Here is a 14,966-nt window from a genome sequence, read left to right as displayed (position 1 = left end):
GCAGCCACCACTGCCCTTCTTTCATTCTAACCCACTGGATATGTCTTAGGTTTTTTCTCTCATGTGGTATCAAAGGACGCGCTGGCGGAATCGCCAGCCACACGAACTGGGACTTTTGATGCGCGCGTGCGCTTTTTATTCTGCTGTCTATGGCGCAGATAACGAGGATGCGTGAAAGAACGCAGCCCAGCCCTGTTTTCCTGAATGCTATTGAACATATTTTCGGATGAAGATGAAATCGGCATGGTCTAAATGTTGGTTTCATCTGGATTGCTGTGCGGAGAACCCGAATCGATAAAGCAAGTGAAAGCAGCACAATGCTGCCTAGTTGATTGATCACTGTGCTCAATGAGAACAAGGAGAAGCACGGCTTCGATACGATGGCTGAGGAGAATAACCTGAAGACAGCTAGATTATGGAGGGATGCTGCTTTGCGCTCCCGGAAGCTGAGGAGCAATCTGAGACAGCTGACTCTCAGCACCAAAAACTGCCAGAAAATTACATTACCCGAGGACATAAAGGAGATCGAGGTCCTCAATCTGGGCAACAACTCCCTTCAAGAGCTTCCAGAGGGACTGGGCTCAACCCTAACCAGGCTTCGCATCCTCATCCTTCGAAGGAACAAGTTTGCAACAGTTCCCACTGCAGTATTTCAACTTAGTCAGCTGGTTGAATTAGATATCAGTCACAACTGCTTGAACCACTTTTCAGAAGATATTGATCTTCTCAAGGGGCTTAAAAAGTTGTGCATTAGTCATAACAAAATCCAGTACCTGCCATCTCAGATTGGGACTTTGCAAAGTCTGGAGGAGCTTGACATCAGCTTCAACGAGCTGCATGATTTCCCCAGGTCCTTTTCACAGCTCAGGAAGCTCAGAACGCTCGATGTGGATCATAACAAGCTACAGCGTTTCCCTTCTGAAATACTTGCCCTCTCTGATCTGGAGGAGCTTGACTGCTCTGGGAATAAACTAGAAGGTCTTCCGGGTAACATCATGATGCTCCAATCTATTAAAATCTTGTGGCTCAGCAGCACTCACCTCTCGTTTTTGCCTGAAACATTTTGTGAGCTGCAGAACTTGGAGAGCCTGATGCTTGATGATAATTTCCTCACAAGCCTGCCGCAATCGTTTGGGAAACTGCAGAAACTGAAAATGCTCAATCTCTCCTCAAACTCCTTTGAACATTTTCCTCAGGTTATCATCAAACTCACCAGTTTGGAGGAGTTGTATTTAAGCCGGAATAAACTGACGTTCCTCCCTGAGGAGGTAGGACAGCTGTGCAATCTTGCTAATTTGTGGTTGGACAATAATAGTATAACGTTTCTCCCGGACTCTATTGTAGAGCTAGGGAAATTGGAGGAGCTGGTTTTACAGGGTAACCAAATCGCCATCCTCCCAGACAATTTTGGAAAACTTGCCAAAGTCAACATCTGGAAGGTGAAGGATAATCCTCTCATTCAGCCCCCATATGAAGTGTGCATGAAGGGGATCCCCTACATAGCTGCCTATCAGAAGGAGCTTGCACATTCCCAACCTGCTGTAAAACCCAGGCTTAAACTGGTTTTGATGGGCCAGAAAAATGCAGGGAAAACCACACTCAGGCAGTGCATTGTCAACAAACCGTCTGATGCCAAGATGGCCATTGGATGTAGGGGTATTGACGTGACGAACTGGGTAGCGGATGCAGATCGGAGTCTTACATTCATTGTATATGATTTATCTGGTAAGCAGAACTATGATCTTATCAAACCCTTTTTCCTGTCTCCCGGAGCACTTTATGTTTTGGTGGTGAATCTGAAATTGTATACATCAAAGAGCTTCTACTCCCATGTTGGTGGTTTCCTCCACCTGCTCAGTGCCAAGGTGCCACATGCAGTTGTGTGCATTGTAGGCACCCACAGTGACTTATGTGAAGAGGTTGAGGTTGAAGAAAAGTGCCTGGATATTCACAGACAGATTTCGCTCCAGGAAAAAATGGACACTGAATGCCTACAAGTGCTTGCCCTGCAGGTTGACGAAGCCCTTGAGCAAGGTTACGACGTTCGGACTTCTAACCCCCATGTTCTGTTTTATGGGGTCACAGATAAAAACTTGCGACGTAAAAAGTCTCAGTTGCAATATATGCTCAACAATCGACTACAAATCCTCTCTCCGGTGATTTGCGTCAGCTGCATGATGGCTCATAGAAACATCCAGCATTTGAAAGAGAAGCTCATGTCTGTCGCCGATCACAGGGAGATTTTCCCCAATCTTCACAGAGTTCTGCCAAAGTCATGGCAGATGCTTGAGGAACTGCATTTTAAGCCACAGGATTTATGGCTTTCCTGGTGGGATTCGGCCCGGTTTGGCCTTCAGGCTGGGCTGACGGAGGACCGCCTGCAAAGCGCGCTCTCGTACCTACACGAGAGCGGTAAACTTTTGTACTTTGAAGACAGCATGACGTTGAAGGAATACGTCTTCCACAATCTACCCCGATTTATCGCCATCTTGAATGTGTTTTTTCAGAGAGACCTCGCTGCAATGCTTGAGAAACTACAGGCTGAAGGAGATGATGGAGATAGCATCAGGTCTACACAGATGCACGGTCACGTGGAGGGGTTTCTGTTGCATGGCTTGCTGCCGTCAAATGTGATTCGATTGTTGCTTAAGCCCCTGGTACAGACACAGCAGGACTTGCACCTGATCATGGAACTGCTGGAAAAGATGGGCGTGTGCTACTGTGTCAACAAACCTCGCAGCAAGCCGCTTAATGGAGCCACCGTCTGGTATAAGTTTCCCAGTCAGGTCAGCAACGAGGAGCCCCATCCTGAGGCCTCGGCCAGCGGGGGCTCATCGATCCCTGGTCAGTTCTTCTCGGTTGAGCAGCTGCAGATTGAATACAGGTTTCCTTTCTTCACCCCTCTTGGACTTTTTGCACGGTATAGCGTGCAAATCAACAGCCACGTGGTGCAACGGTCCGATGGAAAGCATCATATCTTTGCCTATCGGGGTAAAGTGCCTGTGACGGTGAGTTACCGGCCCTCACGGAGCAGATTGCAGCCTGAGACCCTCTACATTTCCAGCCATGCATCCTTGCCAAATATCTGGACAGCTTGGCAAGCCATTATTCCCTTAGTGGAGGAGTTAAATGTTCTTCTGCAGGAATGGCCTGGCCTTCACTACTCTGTGCATGTCCTGTGTTCCAAGTGCCTGAAGAGAGGGTCCCCCAATCCACATTCCTTTCCAGGTTAGTGTTCTGACCCTTTCCAGGTCTTGTTTCTAATACCGTTTGTGACCATAATTTCTTATTGCCACTACATGTCTGCATTAATGCTAAGGAATAGTTCACTCAAAAATTCAAATTCCAGATCGTTCCAGACTTGTATGACTTAGTGTCTTCTGCAGAGCACAAAAGAGGATATTTTGAAGAATGTTTTAATTGTATTTGCCCATACAATTAAAGTTAGAAGAGCCCAATCAACTTTGGACCCCACTCACTTTTATTGAATGGACAAAAAAGTTCAGATATTCTTTTTTTTGTGCCACAGAATAAAGAAATTCATACAGGTTTGTAATGACCTATTGAGCGTGAGTAAATTATGACAGAATTTACATTTTTTCGAGTGAACTATTGCTTTAACATAATTCAGAATGGGGTGTTATGATGGAAAACAAGCTGTTAACCAGATATGTTCATTCATTTACAGTTTAGAGACTTATTAAAATGTTTTAGTTTAACACTGATATGCAGTCATAAACCTATCAGGCATGTATTTCAGAACAAATATAAAGAGTAGCATTAATTCTGCAGTGATGAATAAGGTAATCTTTGCAGTGCTGTCACTATGGAGGCGTATGTCTGGGTTTATTGCCAAGTAAACACTGATTCAATAAAGGGTGAATCAGCGTGAAATGAAGTCATTTTGGAATGGATCTAGGCTAAACAAAGAATGAGCATGGCTGGCCATAACAAGAGAGAGGGGGGTGATCTCACTGGGTTTGAAGCCACACCTAGAAACACAAATTAGCTTGAGCTGACTGCTGTGCTGCTGAGAACTCAGCCTTGCACATCCACAGCAGTGGAGAGGGTTACCATGGTAACATCATATGGCTTTCTTCATGGGATGCAGATTAGGTGCAACAGCCACTGGCATATATAGTAACCTAGGTTCCGGTATATGTTTTTTAAAATAAAAAGAATGCTTTTTTTATACATGTATAAATATTCTTGGGGGTCTTGTATTCTGTAGTTTTGCACCCTCTTAGACTTAGGTGCCATTATTGTATTGGCATCATGTTCATGTGTCTGTAGACAATTTGGGGTTATTAAGTGTAGTTACAAAATATTGCATAAAGATGTATAGGTTAGGTTCCCCTAGGCCAGGGGTGGCGAACGTTGGTCCTGGAGAGCCACAGCCCTGCAGAGTTTTGCTTCAACCCTAATCAAACACACCTGAACAAGATAATCAAGGCCTGAAGGGTTACGAGGAAGCTGCAGGCAGGTGAGTTTTAATTAGGGTTGGAGCTGAGCTCTGCAGGACTGCGGCTCTCCAGGACCGGAGTTCGCCACCCCTGCCCTAGGCCTTGGTGTCTTCCGTCTTCATTTATGAAGGCGTCACAAGCGGAAATTTTTAGTGTTATTTTAAAGATTAAGTGGTGCTGGCTTATGTTAGAGATACAGGTCCATCTCAATAAATTAGAATGTCGTGGAAAAGTTTATTTATTTCAGTATACATGTATAAATATTCTTGGGGGTCTTGTATTCTGTAGTTTTGCACCCTCTTAGACTTAGGTGCCATTATTGTATTGGCATCATGTTCATGTGTCTGTAGACAATTTGGGGTTATTAAGTGTAGTTACAAAATATTGCATAAAGATGTATAGGTTAGGTTCCCCTAGGCCAGGGGTGGCGAACGTTGGTCCTGGAGAGCCACAGCCCTGCAGAGTTTTGCTTCAACCCTAATCAAACACACCTGAACAAGATAATCAAGGCCTGAAGGGTTACTAGGAAGCTGCAGGCAGGTGAGTTTTAATTAGGGTTGGAGCTGAGCTCTGCAGGACTGCGGCTCTCCAGGACCGGAGTTCGCCACCCCTGCCCTAGGCCTTGGTGTCTTCCGTCTTCATTTATGAAGGCGTCACAAGCGGAAATTTTTAGTGTTATTTTAAAGATTAAGTGGTGCTGGCTTATGTTAGAGATACAGGTCCATCTCAATAAATTAGAATGTCGTGGAAAAGTTTATTTATTTCAGTAATTCAACTCAAATTGTGAAACTCGTGTATTAAATAAATTCAATGCACACAGACTGAAGTAGTTTAAGTCTTTGGTTCTTTTAATTGTGAAAAGAACCACATTCTTTTACACATTTTAATTGTTCCAATTAAAAGAACCAAAGACTTAAACTACTTCAGTCTGTGTGCATTGAATTTATTTAATACACGAGTTTCACAATTTGAGTTGAATTACTGAAATAAATGAACTTTTGCACGACATTCTAATTTATTGAGATGCACCTGTATACCTCATTGAACACACCATGCCCATTTTTGCCAAATATCAGTCAAACACAGCAGTCAAAGGCCTAGTTTCATATATCATTGCATTCTAATGGTTTCACACCTCCTGCAAACTAAACATGTTTTATGACACAAAGTACAATAACTCCATAAAAGATGCAGTCACTTAAAGTGTCTGAATATCATTGCATTAAATAAAAGGTCTTACCAATTGAAACTTTTAAACGAATGATGCTCAACCTTTTCTCAGAAATAATTAAAAAAAATGTGCAACTATTTCTGATTACCTTTAATTTTACCTTTTTAATTTTGAACAGTATATCCGTTGTTTGATCATTTAAAACCTACTAAATGCATTTTTTTGTGAAACATTTGTGCTATATTCCTTTACAATAAATGCTACATGCCACATGATTTTTTATTATGTAATGTGACAGTCATATGCGTAGCCTAAATGTCCAAATATATTTTGGGCCCATTGTATTTTAAAATGGTCAATGCATGACGGTACTATGTCATTTGTGCATTACATTGTGCATATTCTGAAAAGGTGTCAAGTTATGATTTAATGTTGCTAAATAATAGTGCTGTCAGTCAATAAAAAAAAATTTCTGAAATGAATTGCAATTAATCGTGATTAAGAGCTGCCGCTGCTGAACATGATGCGGATTTGACACGCATGTTTTAATATGATATGATACAGGCTACAGCGTGCACCCGCCGTATTTGTATGTGCAATTGAAGAGCATGTGCAACGAGCACAGTATCTACTAAATGCATTTTTTTGTGAAACATTTGTGCTATATTCCTTTACAATAAATGCTACATGCCACATGATTTTTTATTATGTAATGTGACAGTCATATGCGTAGCCTAAATGTCCAAATATATTTTGGGCCCATTGTATTTTAAAATGGTCAATGCATGACGGTACTATGTCATTTGTGCATTACATTGTGCATATTCTGAAAAGGTGTCAAGTTATGATTTAATGTTGCTAAATAATAGTGCTGTCAGTCAATAAAAAATTTTTTCTGAAATGAATTGCAATTAATCGTGATTAAGAGCTGCCGCTGCTGAACATGATGCGGATTTGACACGCATGTTTTAATATGATATGATACAGGCTACTGCGTGCACCGCCGTATTTGTATGTGCAATTGAAGAGCACGTGCAACGAGCACAGTATAACGCTGACAGGATCGGAAAATGTGTTTTTTTTACTAACATATGGCCTGACAACATCTCATATGACCGCAGTTCATTGTTGTTTTACTGAAGCTGCCATGTTACCTGTACCGTTTAACTAGCAGCTGTCGCTGATGCGAAGTGGAGTGCGCGTCTGAAAATCTCCTATTTGATGTGGCCGTAAAGACGTTCTGCATCTAAATAAATGCAATTCTTGTCAAGAAAAAAAGAGACTGAAGCAGCTGTTGTAAGTGGGGTGGCCAACCCTACCTCTGCCCATATGTTAACTGTATTAAAATTTTTTAATGCTGTTAAACTAAAAATCAAAAAACAAATCCCGCACACTATGCAAAAAATATCAAAATATTTATTGACTACGTTTCGGTCACATGACCTTCATCAGGAATTTTTTAAACATGACATCACAAAGTACACCCCATTTTGTGTTAAAAAATTCCTGATGAAGTTCATGCGACCAAAACGTAGTCTTGTATTTTGATATTTTTTGCATAGTGTGTGGGATTTGTTTTTTGCTTTTTAGTTTTTTGACCTGGTTGGTCTTTGCCTCCAACGCGCCTATCTATTGTTGTCAGGTGTGCGGAGTTTAATTGTTAAATGCTGTTAAACTGCAAAAATTAATCGCCTGCACTAGCAGCACTAGTTGCTAGTTGTGCAAAAATATGTTTTTCGATGTTATTCTTGGTCTTACAAAGTCTTTCTTTTGCAACCTAATGATGTTTCACCTGGAAATCCTGTAAAATATACCAGACGCTATGGCTCATTAGGTTTACAGTAATGTTTTAATCTCCTAATGAAAGAATTATATTTGTATGATGTTTAAATAGCTGGGCAGGATGTCCTCTTAGGCTTGACAGCTTGTTTCCTGAAATCACGTGATGAGACCGGTTCAGGTGGGGCAATTCCTGACTCACAATAGTTCTTAACAGGAGCTCACAAGATGTAAGGGCCCTGTGCCATGGTAAAGACCTGTTTGGCCTGCTTTTAATGAGTGCATTAGCTTGTAAGTACCCATTGTTATTGAAGGCTGGATTAGTTGAGCTCATTAAAGTTAATAGATATCGACTGCATGCTGTATTTGTGGTAGGGATGACAATCCGTTTCTTTGTTTTACCATATATAGGTCTCTAGAGCCAAGTAAAAACAGAACAAGTTTAGCTGCAAGGTTTTTTGATCCTACCAAATTTAGCCATGATATTTTTGGCTCACTTGCTTGTTTATTCAGTGTTGAAGCTCCACTCTCTGAAAGACTAAACACAGTGTGATGCTCACAGGCAGTTCTCTATTACTTCGGAGTTCAGAGACCCAAAACCACTTTCTTTTTGGATTCATCCCGATGTCCAATAGCAGATCTATCTATCTATCTATCTATCTATCTATCTATCTATCTATCTATCTATCTATCTATCTATCTATCTATCTATCTATCTATCTATCTATCTATCTATCTATCTTTAAAGAAATTCAAACAATAAATACCGTTTTGTTGCTCTTGAAAATAGCAGAATAGCCTATCTATCTATCTATCTATCTATCTATCTATCTATCTATCTATCTATCTATCTATCTATCTATCTATCTATCTATCTATCTATCTATCTTTAAAGAAATTCAAACAATAAATACCGTTTTGTTGCTCTTGAATGTGTCGCGATAGATCACTGTAGAGCCTCAGTTCAAGCAGCACGTGAATGGATCATCTATTCATATTTGTTAGTTAAAGCACAAAATAAACATGAATGAACATCAGAAGGTATTTTATTTAAACCACAGAAAGACATCAATATATACTACTGCTGGGCAGTTTGACCAAAAATTTATATCACAGTATTTTTCAAAATGATACCGGTTTCACAGTATATGACTGTATTTTTTTTTTCCATCCATGACCGGGTGTTAACCACATTTTTTTACTGATTGAGAGAGAAAATACTGCAGTAGATTGACTTAGAATTTTTTAAATGTTTTATCTGAACTTACTGGTGGTGGTGCTTAAAATATTGTTTGTCATTTAGTGTTTCTATCAAAAAAAAGTAAAAAATGAATACTGATAAGATAGCAATACTACTACGAATTCTACTACTAATGAGAATGTAAAACGTACTGAGGATTAATGAGCTGCTGGGTTCATGAATATAATAATCACGTTGTCTGTGTTCGCTCAAATTGATTTGCTAAAATCTAAATGGAAGATAATAGGTTAGTGCCAGCCAATGTGATTGCTGTTTGTGCATTAGCCCCGCCCACTACCGGAGAACCCGGCAGTTCTTAAAGGGGTCATATGATGCTTTTTTAAAGATCATTATTTTGTGTATTTGGTGTGACAGAATATGTTGACATGCTTTCATCTAAAAAAAAACACATTATTTTTCAAATACTGTACATTATTGTAAGTCCTCTATGCCCCGCCTCTCTCAAACGCTTCGTTTTCTACAAAGTCCCTCCTTCCGACAAGCGCAGTCTGCTCTGATTGGCCAGCTGACCCAGTGCATTGTGATTGACCGAACACCGCAAGCACTCGTCGGAAATGTAACGCCCCTTACCATAATCGCGAGCTTCATCTTTCAAAATAAATGTAAAGACAGCCCAAAAGGGGACCAGAGTCGCGTGACAGACACAGTGATGAATATGTGTTTGCAGTACACAAGCCACGGTTAAGACAGCTGACTCCACTGTGATGTCTCGCTCTCTCTCTCTCTCTCTCGCTCGCACACACACACACACAAGACGCGCAAAACCTCGCATTTGAACAGTCAATAGCAAATACTTAAACTAATAACAAAACAGTAGCTGATTCAGAAGCGCCAGATTGTCATAGCAAAATCAGAATTACCTCCTCTCCTAGGTTCACGAAACGGTCGTCCATAAAATGCATTGCTGTTCTGTTGTAAGTAATCTTAAAGATTCCTAAATGCATCTACTTTCGGAAGGCCAAATAAAGTGCTTTTGCTTTCACCTAGAAACACACAGCGTCTCCCTGACATGCTGCTTCAACACTAACTGCGGTTACTGAAACCACGCCTTCTTTCTTTGCGTGAACATTTGGGCGGCATTATGCAAATATTTCCACATAGTGAGGTAGATATGTTGGGGCATGTTAGAACGAGCCGTTTTTTAAACCGGTATACCGCCCAGCACTAATATATACCATTTTTCAAATTTAAGTCCACCAAAGTTAATCTACTCTCCTATCTGGTTTGTTTATTGAACAAAATGGCGGTTTCTGCATTATGATTGGTTAGATCGCCTGTCAGTCAAGCTCCCTGCGAAGGGTCAAATCATTTAATTAAATTTTTTTTGCATCCCTACCTTTAATCCAATTCTGCATTTTGTTTGTACCTCAATTCAATTGAAATTAAGGGCCTTAACTGGAATTTAAAAGGCTTTCTATCTCTAGTGTCTGAGAGCTTGTTTGGGTGTTCATAATATGTCACATCAAACTGAAGTGACGTGGTGTGTGGCCAAGTATGGTCACCGTGATTTTGCCAAGTAAGACATGTTCCTTCTCAACATTACTGTCCAAAAATATAAACCTAGCTCAATACTTAACCCTACCCATCATTTATTCCTAAAATCAGGGGGAAATGATAGGTGAATAACAAGGGTGTAGAAGCATCTAACCCTGATTGTAAGCCTAAAACTGACATTTCTTGAAAACGTATCCCTCAATTCTGATTGGTTGACTGGAATGTTGTTCCAGGATCAACAAGGATGTTGATCCAGGAACATGTTGTACTTGGTGAAATCACGTTCACCAGCCAAGTATGGTGTCCCATACTAAGAATTTGTGCTCTGCATTTAACCCATCCAAGTGCACACACACAGCAGTGAACACACACCCGGAACAGTGGGCAGCCAATGCTGTGCACCCGGGGAGCAGTTGGGGGTTCGGTGTCTTGCTCAAGGGTCTCACCTCAGTCGTGAAATTGAAGGTGGAGAGAGCGCTGGTTATTCATTCCTGCTGGACCTGAGACTCGAACCCGTGACCTTCAGGTTACAAGTCCGACTCTCTATCCATTAGGCCATGACTGGACAGAAAAGCTAGTGGGCGTGTTTTGCAAGTGATGTGAGTTTGTTGAATTGAACTTACTCCTGTTATCTTATCTCAGTGACTCCTTTATTTAATGAAGAAGTTTCCACATTTGGATGTGCATGTGCACCTTTTTTGAATGTGATAACTGATAACCAAGTCTATTAATACAAGCAGGTTCTTGAAATAGCAGATTTGTCCTCTGCATCCTTTTAAGTGCAAAGAAATGAAATTGAGGAAATTACTTTTGACAGTTGGCTTGCATGGCTTGTTACATCCATTTGGTGTCTTCAAACAGAGTTTGAAAATGAGGAAAAAGCTGGCATAACCTGTTTGTCAGTGAACTCAGTTGAGATGGCATTAGGTACAGTAGCTTGTCTGACCCATTTAGAAACTGAGCCAACTGACATTTAGTCGTTTGGCTCTTGGACTGTGTGTTAGAAATAAGAGCCCGGTTGTTCCCTGAGCTAAATTCAGTCACTGCTCATCAGAGCTGGCCAAAGCACCTGCACTGTCAGCACACTGTACTTAAGTCACAAAAGTCTGCCTGTATCAACTGCCATGGACTTGTATATATGACCGTACATATGTTGTTGTTGGTGGAGTGTGTCACTGTGGTGCCAGAAAGTATCTATCCTGTCGGCAGTTGGGGCGGCAAGTCTTTTTAGCAGCTTTTCTTAGCAAAACCCTGCCCATCACCTTTTCAAGTGACCTCAGCTTGATGGGAACCTTGCTGGTATTTTGAGATATTTTGGACGCCATGTTCAGGGCCGGTGACAGATTAATGATGGCATTTCTGTACAGCACAGTTTAAATGAAAGGTTTTTCAATATTGCAATGTCAGAGTTTTGAGTTATATTCTCACTCTCCCAGATTTGGTGTATTTGATGGATGGAACAAGATATTTGATGTTTCTAAGGATGTACGGATATTAAAATTCTGCTTAATAATACAATGATAACTGATAAATGGCTTATTAGATTTTTTTTACTAGGCTATTTGTTATTTTTATTTGTTATTTTAATATAGAGCTGTCAATCGAGTAATCGCGATTAATCGCATCCAAAATAAAAAATTTTGTTTACATAATATGTGTGTGTACTGTGTATATTTATTATGTATATATAAATACACACATGCATGTATATATTTAAGAAAAATAAGTTGTTTATATTTTAAATATATTTATATATATTATAAATTATATGAATATAAATATGTAAATACATGTCAATATTTTCGAAATATGTGACCCTGGACCACAAAACCAGTCTTGAAGGAACACTCCACTATTTTTGAAAATAGGCTCATTTTACGCAGCGCCTGAAAATAGGCTAACTTCCATCAACATAACCAACGTGACCACCTGCTTGCACAGGGAGCGTGCTGGGGACTATTTTCAGGCGCTGCGTAATATCATTGCGCCTGCTGCACCCATGGTATGGCATCAAAGTTCCTTGATTATTACGCCGGAATGAGAGTATAGTTCCTAGCCATATCGGCCTAGAAAATCACAACTTTTCATTTTACGTCAGTCTTAGTACACGATGTAACTACAGAAGAGTCAAGTTTTAAAGAGGAAAAATATAGAAACTCTTTAGTCATTTTTGAGCGAGATGCTAACGGTCTAATCGGATTCTAAGCTGCAGCTAAAAGTACTACCGCCAGACACTGAGATCGGCTGAATGGATTAGAAAACGGTAAAACTCAACTGTTTAACTCTAGGGGAGTTGGAGCATTTTCAAAAATAGTGGAGTGTTACTTTAAATCGCTGGGGTATATATTGTAGCAATAGCCAAAAATACATTGTATGGGTCAAAATTATAGATTTTTCTTTCATGCCAAAAATCATTAGGACATTAAAGATCATGTTCCATAAAGATATTTTGTAAATTTCTTACTGTAAATATATAAAAACTTAATTTTTGATTAGTACTATGCATTGCGAAGCACTTAATTTGGACAACTTTAAAGGCAATTTTCTCAGTATTTAGATTTTTTTGCACCCTCAGATTCCAGATTTTCAAATAGTTGTGTCTCGGCCAAATATTGTCCTATTCTAACAAACCATACATCAATGGAAAGCTTATTTATTCAAGTTGATGTATGTATAAATCTCAATTTAAAAAAATGTACACTTATGACTGGTTTTGTGGTCCAGGGTCACATATATACTGTGTGTGTGTGTCTTAACCATCTCAAGGATGATCAGAAGAAATGGACAGCACCTGAGTTAAATATATGAGTGTCACAGCAAAGGGTCTGAATACTTAGGACCATGTGATATTTCAGTTTTTCTTTTTTAATAAATCTGCAAAAATGTCAACAATTCTGTGTTTTTCTGTCAATATGGGGTGTGTACATTAATGAGGAAAAAAAAATAACTTAAATGATTTTAGCAAATGGCTGCAATATAACAAAGAGTGAAAAATTTAAGGGGGTCTGAATACTTTCCGTACCCACTGTATACATGATAAATATACACAGTACACATATATATTATGTATACAAAAACTTTTATTTTGTATGCGATTAATCGTTTGACAGCACTATTTTAATAGTTATAAATGCTATTTTAATAATAAAACAACATTTATAACTTATTTAAATATTTAAGTTATTTAAAAATTAAATATTAATATAATAACACTTTACAATAAGGTTCCATTTGTTAACGTTACTTAACTACTTTAGTTAACATGATCTAACAATGAAAAATACTTCTAAAGCATTTATTAATCTCAGTTCATATTATTTTCAACCTTTACTAATACGTTATTAAAATCCAGAAATAAAGTTTTAAAAGTTGTATCTGTTAATATTAATTGATGGACCTGAGCTAACATGAACTATAATGAATAGTTGTACTTTTATTAATTAACGTTAGCAAAGATTAATAAATGATGTAACAAATGTATTGCTCATTGTTAATATTATTTAATGAATTAATTAACATTAACTAATGAACCTTATTATAAAGTGTTACCAAATAATGTACTATTTTGTCTAAATAAATAAAAATAAAGCACTTAAGTGAAATACTACAAGTGAATTTAGGCATCACAACATTATAATGAACAGTATGAAAAATGTATGTAAATTTGAGGATTTGCTATTAACGTTTCAGATATAAATTTAGACTTTATCAGTTTTATTGTAAATAAGAAATACATTTATATAAATCTGATTTTAAGATTTGCTTGATTATATTTTACAGTGTGGTTATTTTTGATTTTTTTTAGATGTAACTAATCTTTTTAAATAATATTTTGAATAAATAAATTTAAAAAGCACTAAAATCATTTTTAGGCCGCACAATTTAAGATAGCATAAAAATGGATATTCATTTTAAATTTTTTATTAAATATAAGATATAAGAAAATATAAGATTATTTTACGATTGTCTAATAATTAGGTGTTATTATTTAATTTGTTTTATTAGTCTTTTAAAAAATAACTTTTTAAATATAACTTCATCCTATTTGTTGTAAATAAGAACTACATTTAGAGAGCCATTGTTCATTAATTGGCCATGGTAAGAAATAATCGATTTACAGTTTCTATATGGTTGGGGTTTTTCTAGGGCTGGACGATATGGCCAAAATTTATATCACGATATATTTCTTAATTTCGGTCGATACGATATAATTCCGATATCGATATGAACACTATTAAAAAAAGCCTTATTAAATCTGCCAAGAACGCCCACAACAGATGTCTTTACCTACAAACTTATGAAAAATTAATTTGCCAAGTCTATGAAACCTCTTCAAATAAAACTAATTAATTTTCTAGAAAAAAACCAGCACAAATAAATTAATGTTCACCTTTTATTTGTATTTAGACTTCATACAAACAAGAAATGTGAAATCACTGTCAAATAAACATCTCAGATTCACCTTATTAATTATTAATATTTTTAACTTCAAACTATAGGCTAACATTTTGAACAGTAAGATTTTTTATGTTTTTTAAAGAATTCTCTTCTGCTCACCAAGCCTGCATTTATTTGATCCAAAATACAGCAAAAACGGTAACATTTTGAAATATTTTTACTATTTAAATTAACTGTTATACATTATAAATGTCTTTATCATCACTTTTGATCAATTTAAAACATCCTTGCTAAATGAAAGTAATAATTTCTATAATATCAATTTTAAAAAGAGCTTTTGAATGGTATAGTGTATAACAAAAGCTTTTTATTTCAGATAAATGCTGATCTTTGGATCTTT

General features: G+C 38.0%; 1 protein-coding gene across 1 annotated transcript in view; it reads left to right on the top strand.

The window, feature by feature from the left end:
* The first annotated feature begins 6 nt into the window (after positions 1 to 6).
* Positions 7 to 14,966, top strand: part of mfhas1 (multifunctional ROCO family signaling regulator 1) — a 38,508-nt gene continuing 23,548 nt past the window's right edge. The window contains exon 1 of the mRNA XM_016277622.1: positions 7 to 3,228. Coding sequence (XP_016133108.1) covers positions 381 to 3,228 — 2,848 coding nt within the window. The 5' untranslated portion in view covers positions 7 to 380. The remainder of the gene's footprint in view (positions 3,229 to 14,966) is intronic.

The sequence above is a fragment of the Sinocyclocheilus grahami genome, unplaced genomic scaffold (genome assembly GCF_001515645.1).
Source record: "Sinocyclocheilus grahami isolate Dianchi unplaced genomic scaffold, SAMN03320097.WGS_v1.1 scaffold114.1, whole genome shotgun sequence".
Lineage (NCBI taxonomy): Eukaryota > Metazoa > Chordata > Actinopteri > Cypriniformes > Cyprinidae > Sinocyclocheilus > Sinocyclocheilus grahami.
The sequence above is the reverse complement of the archived record's forward strand: the minus strand, read 5'-3'. Positions and strand labels throughout refer to the sequence as shown.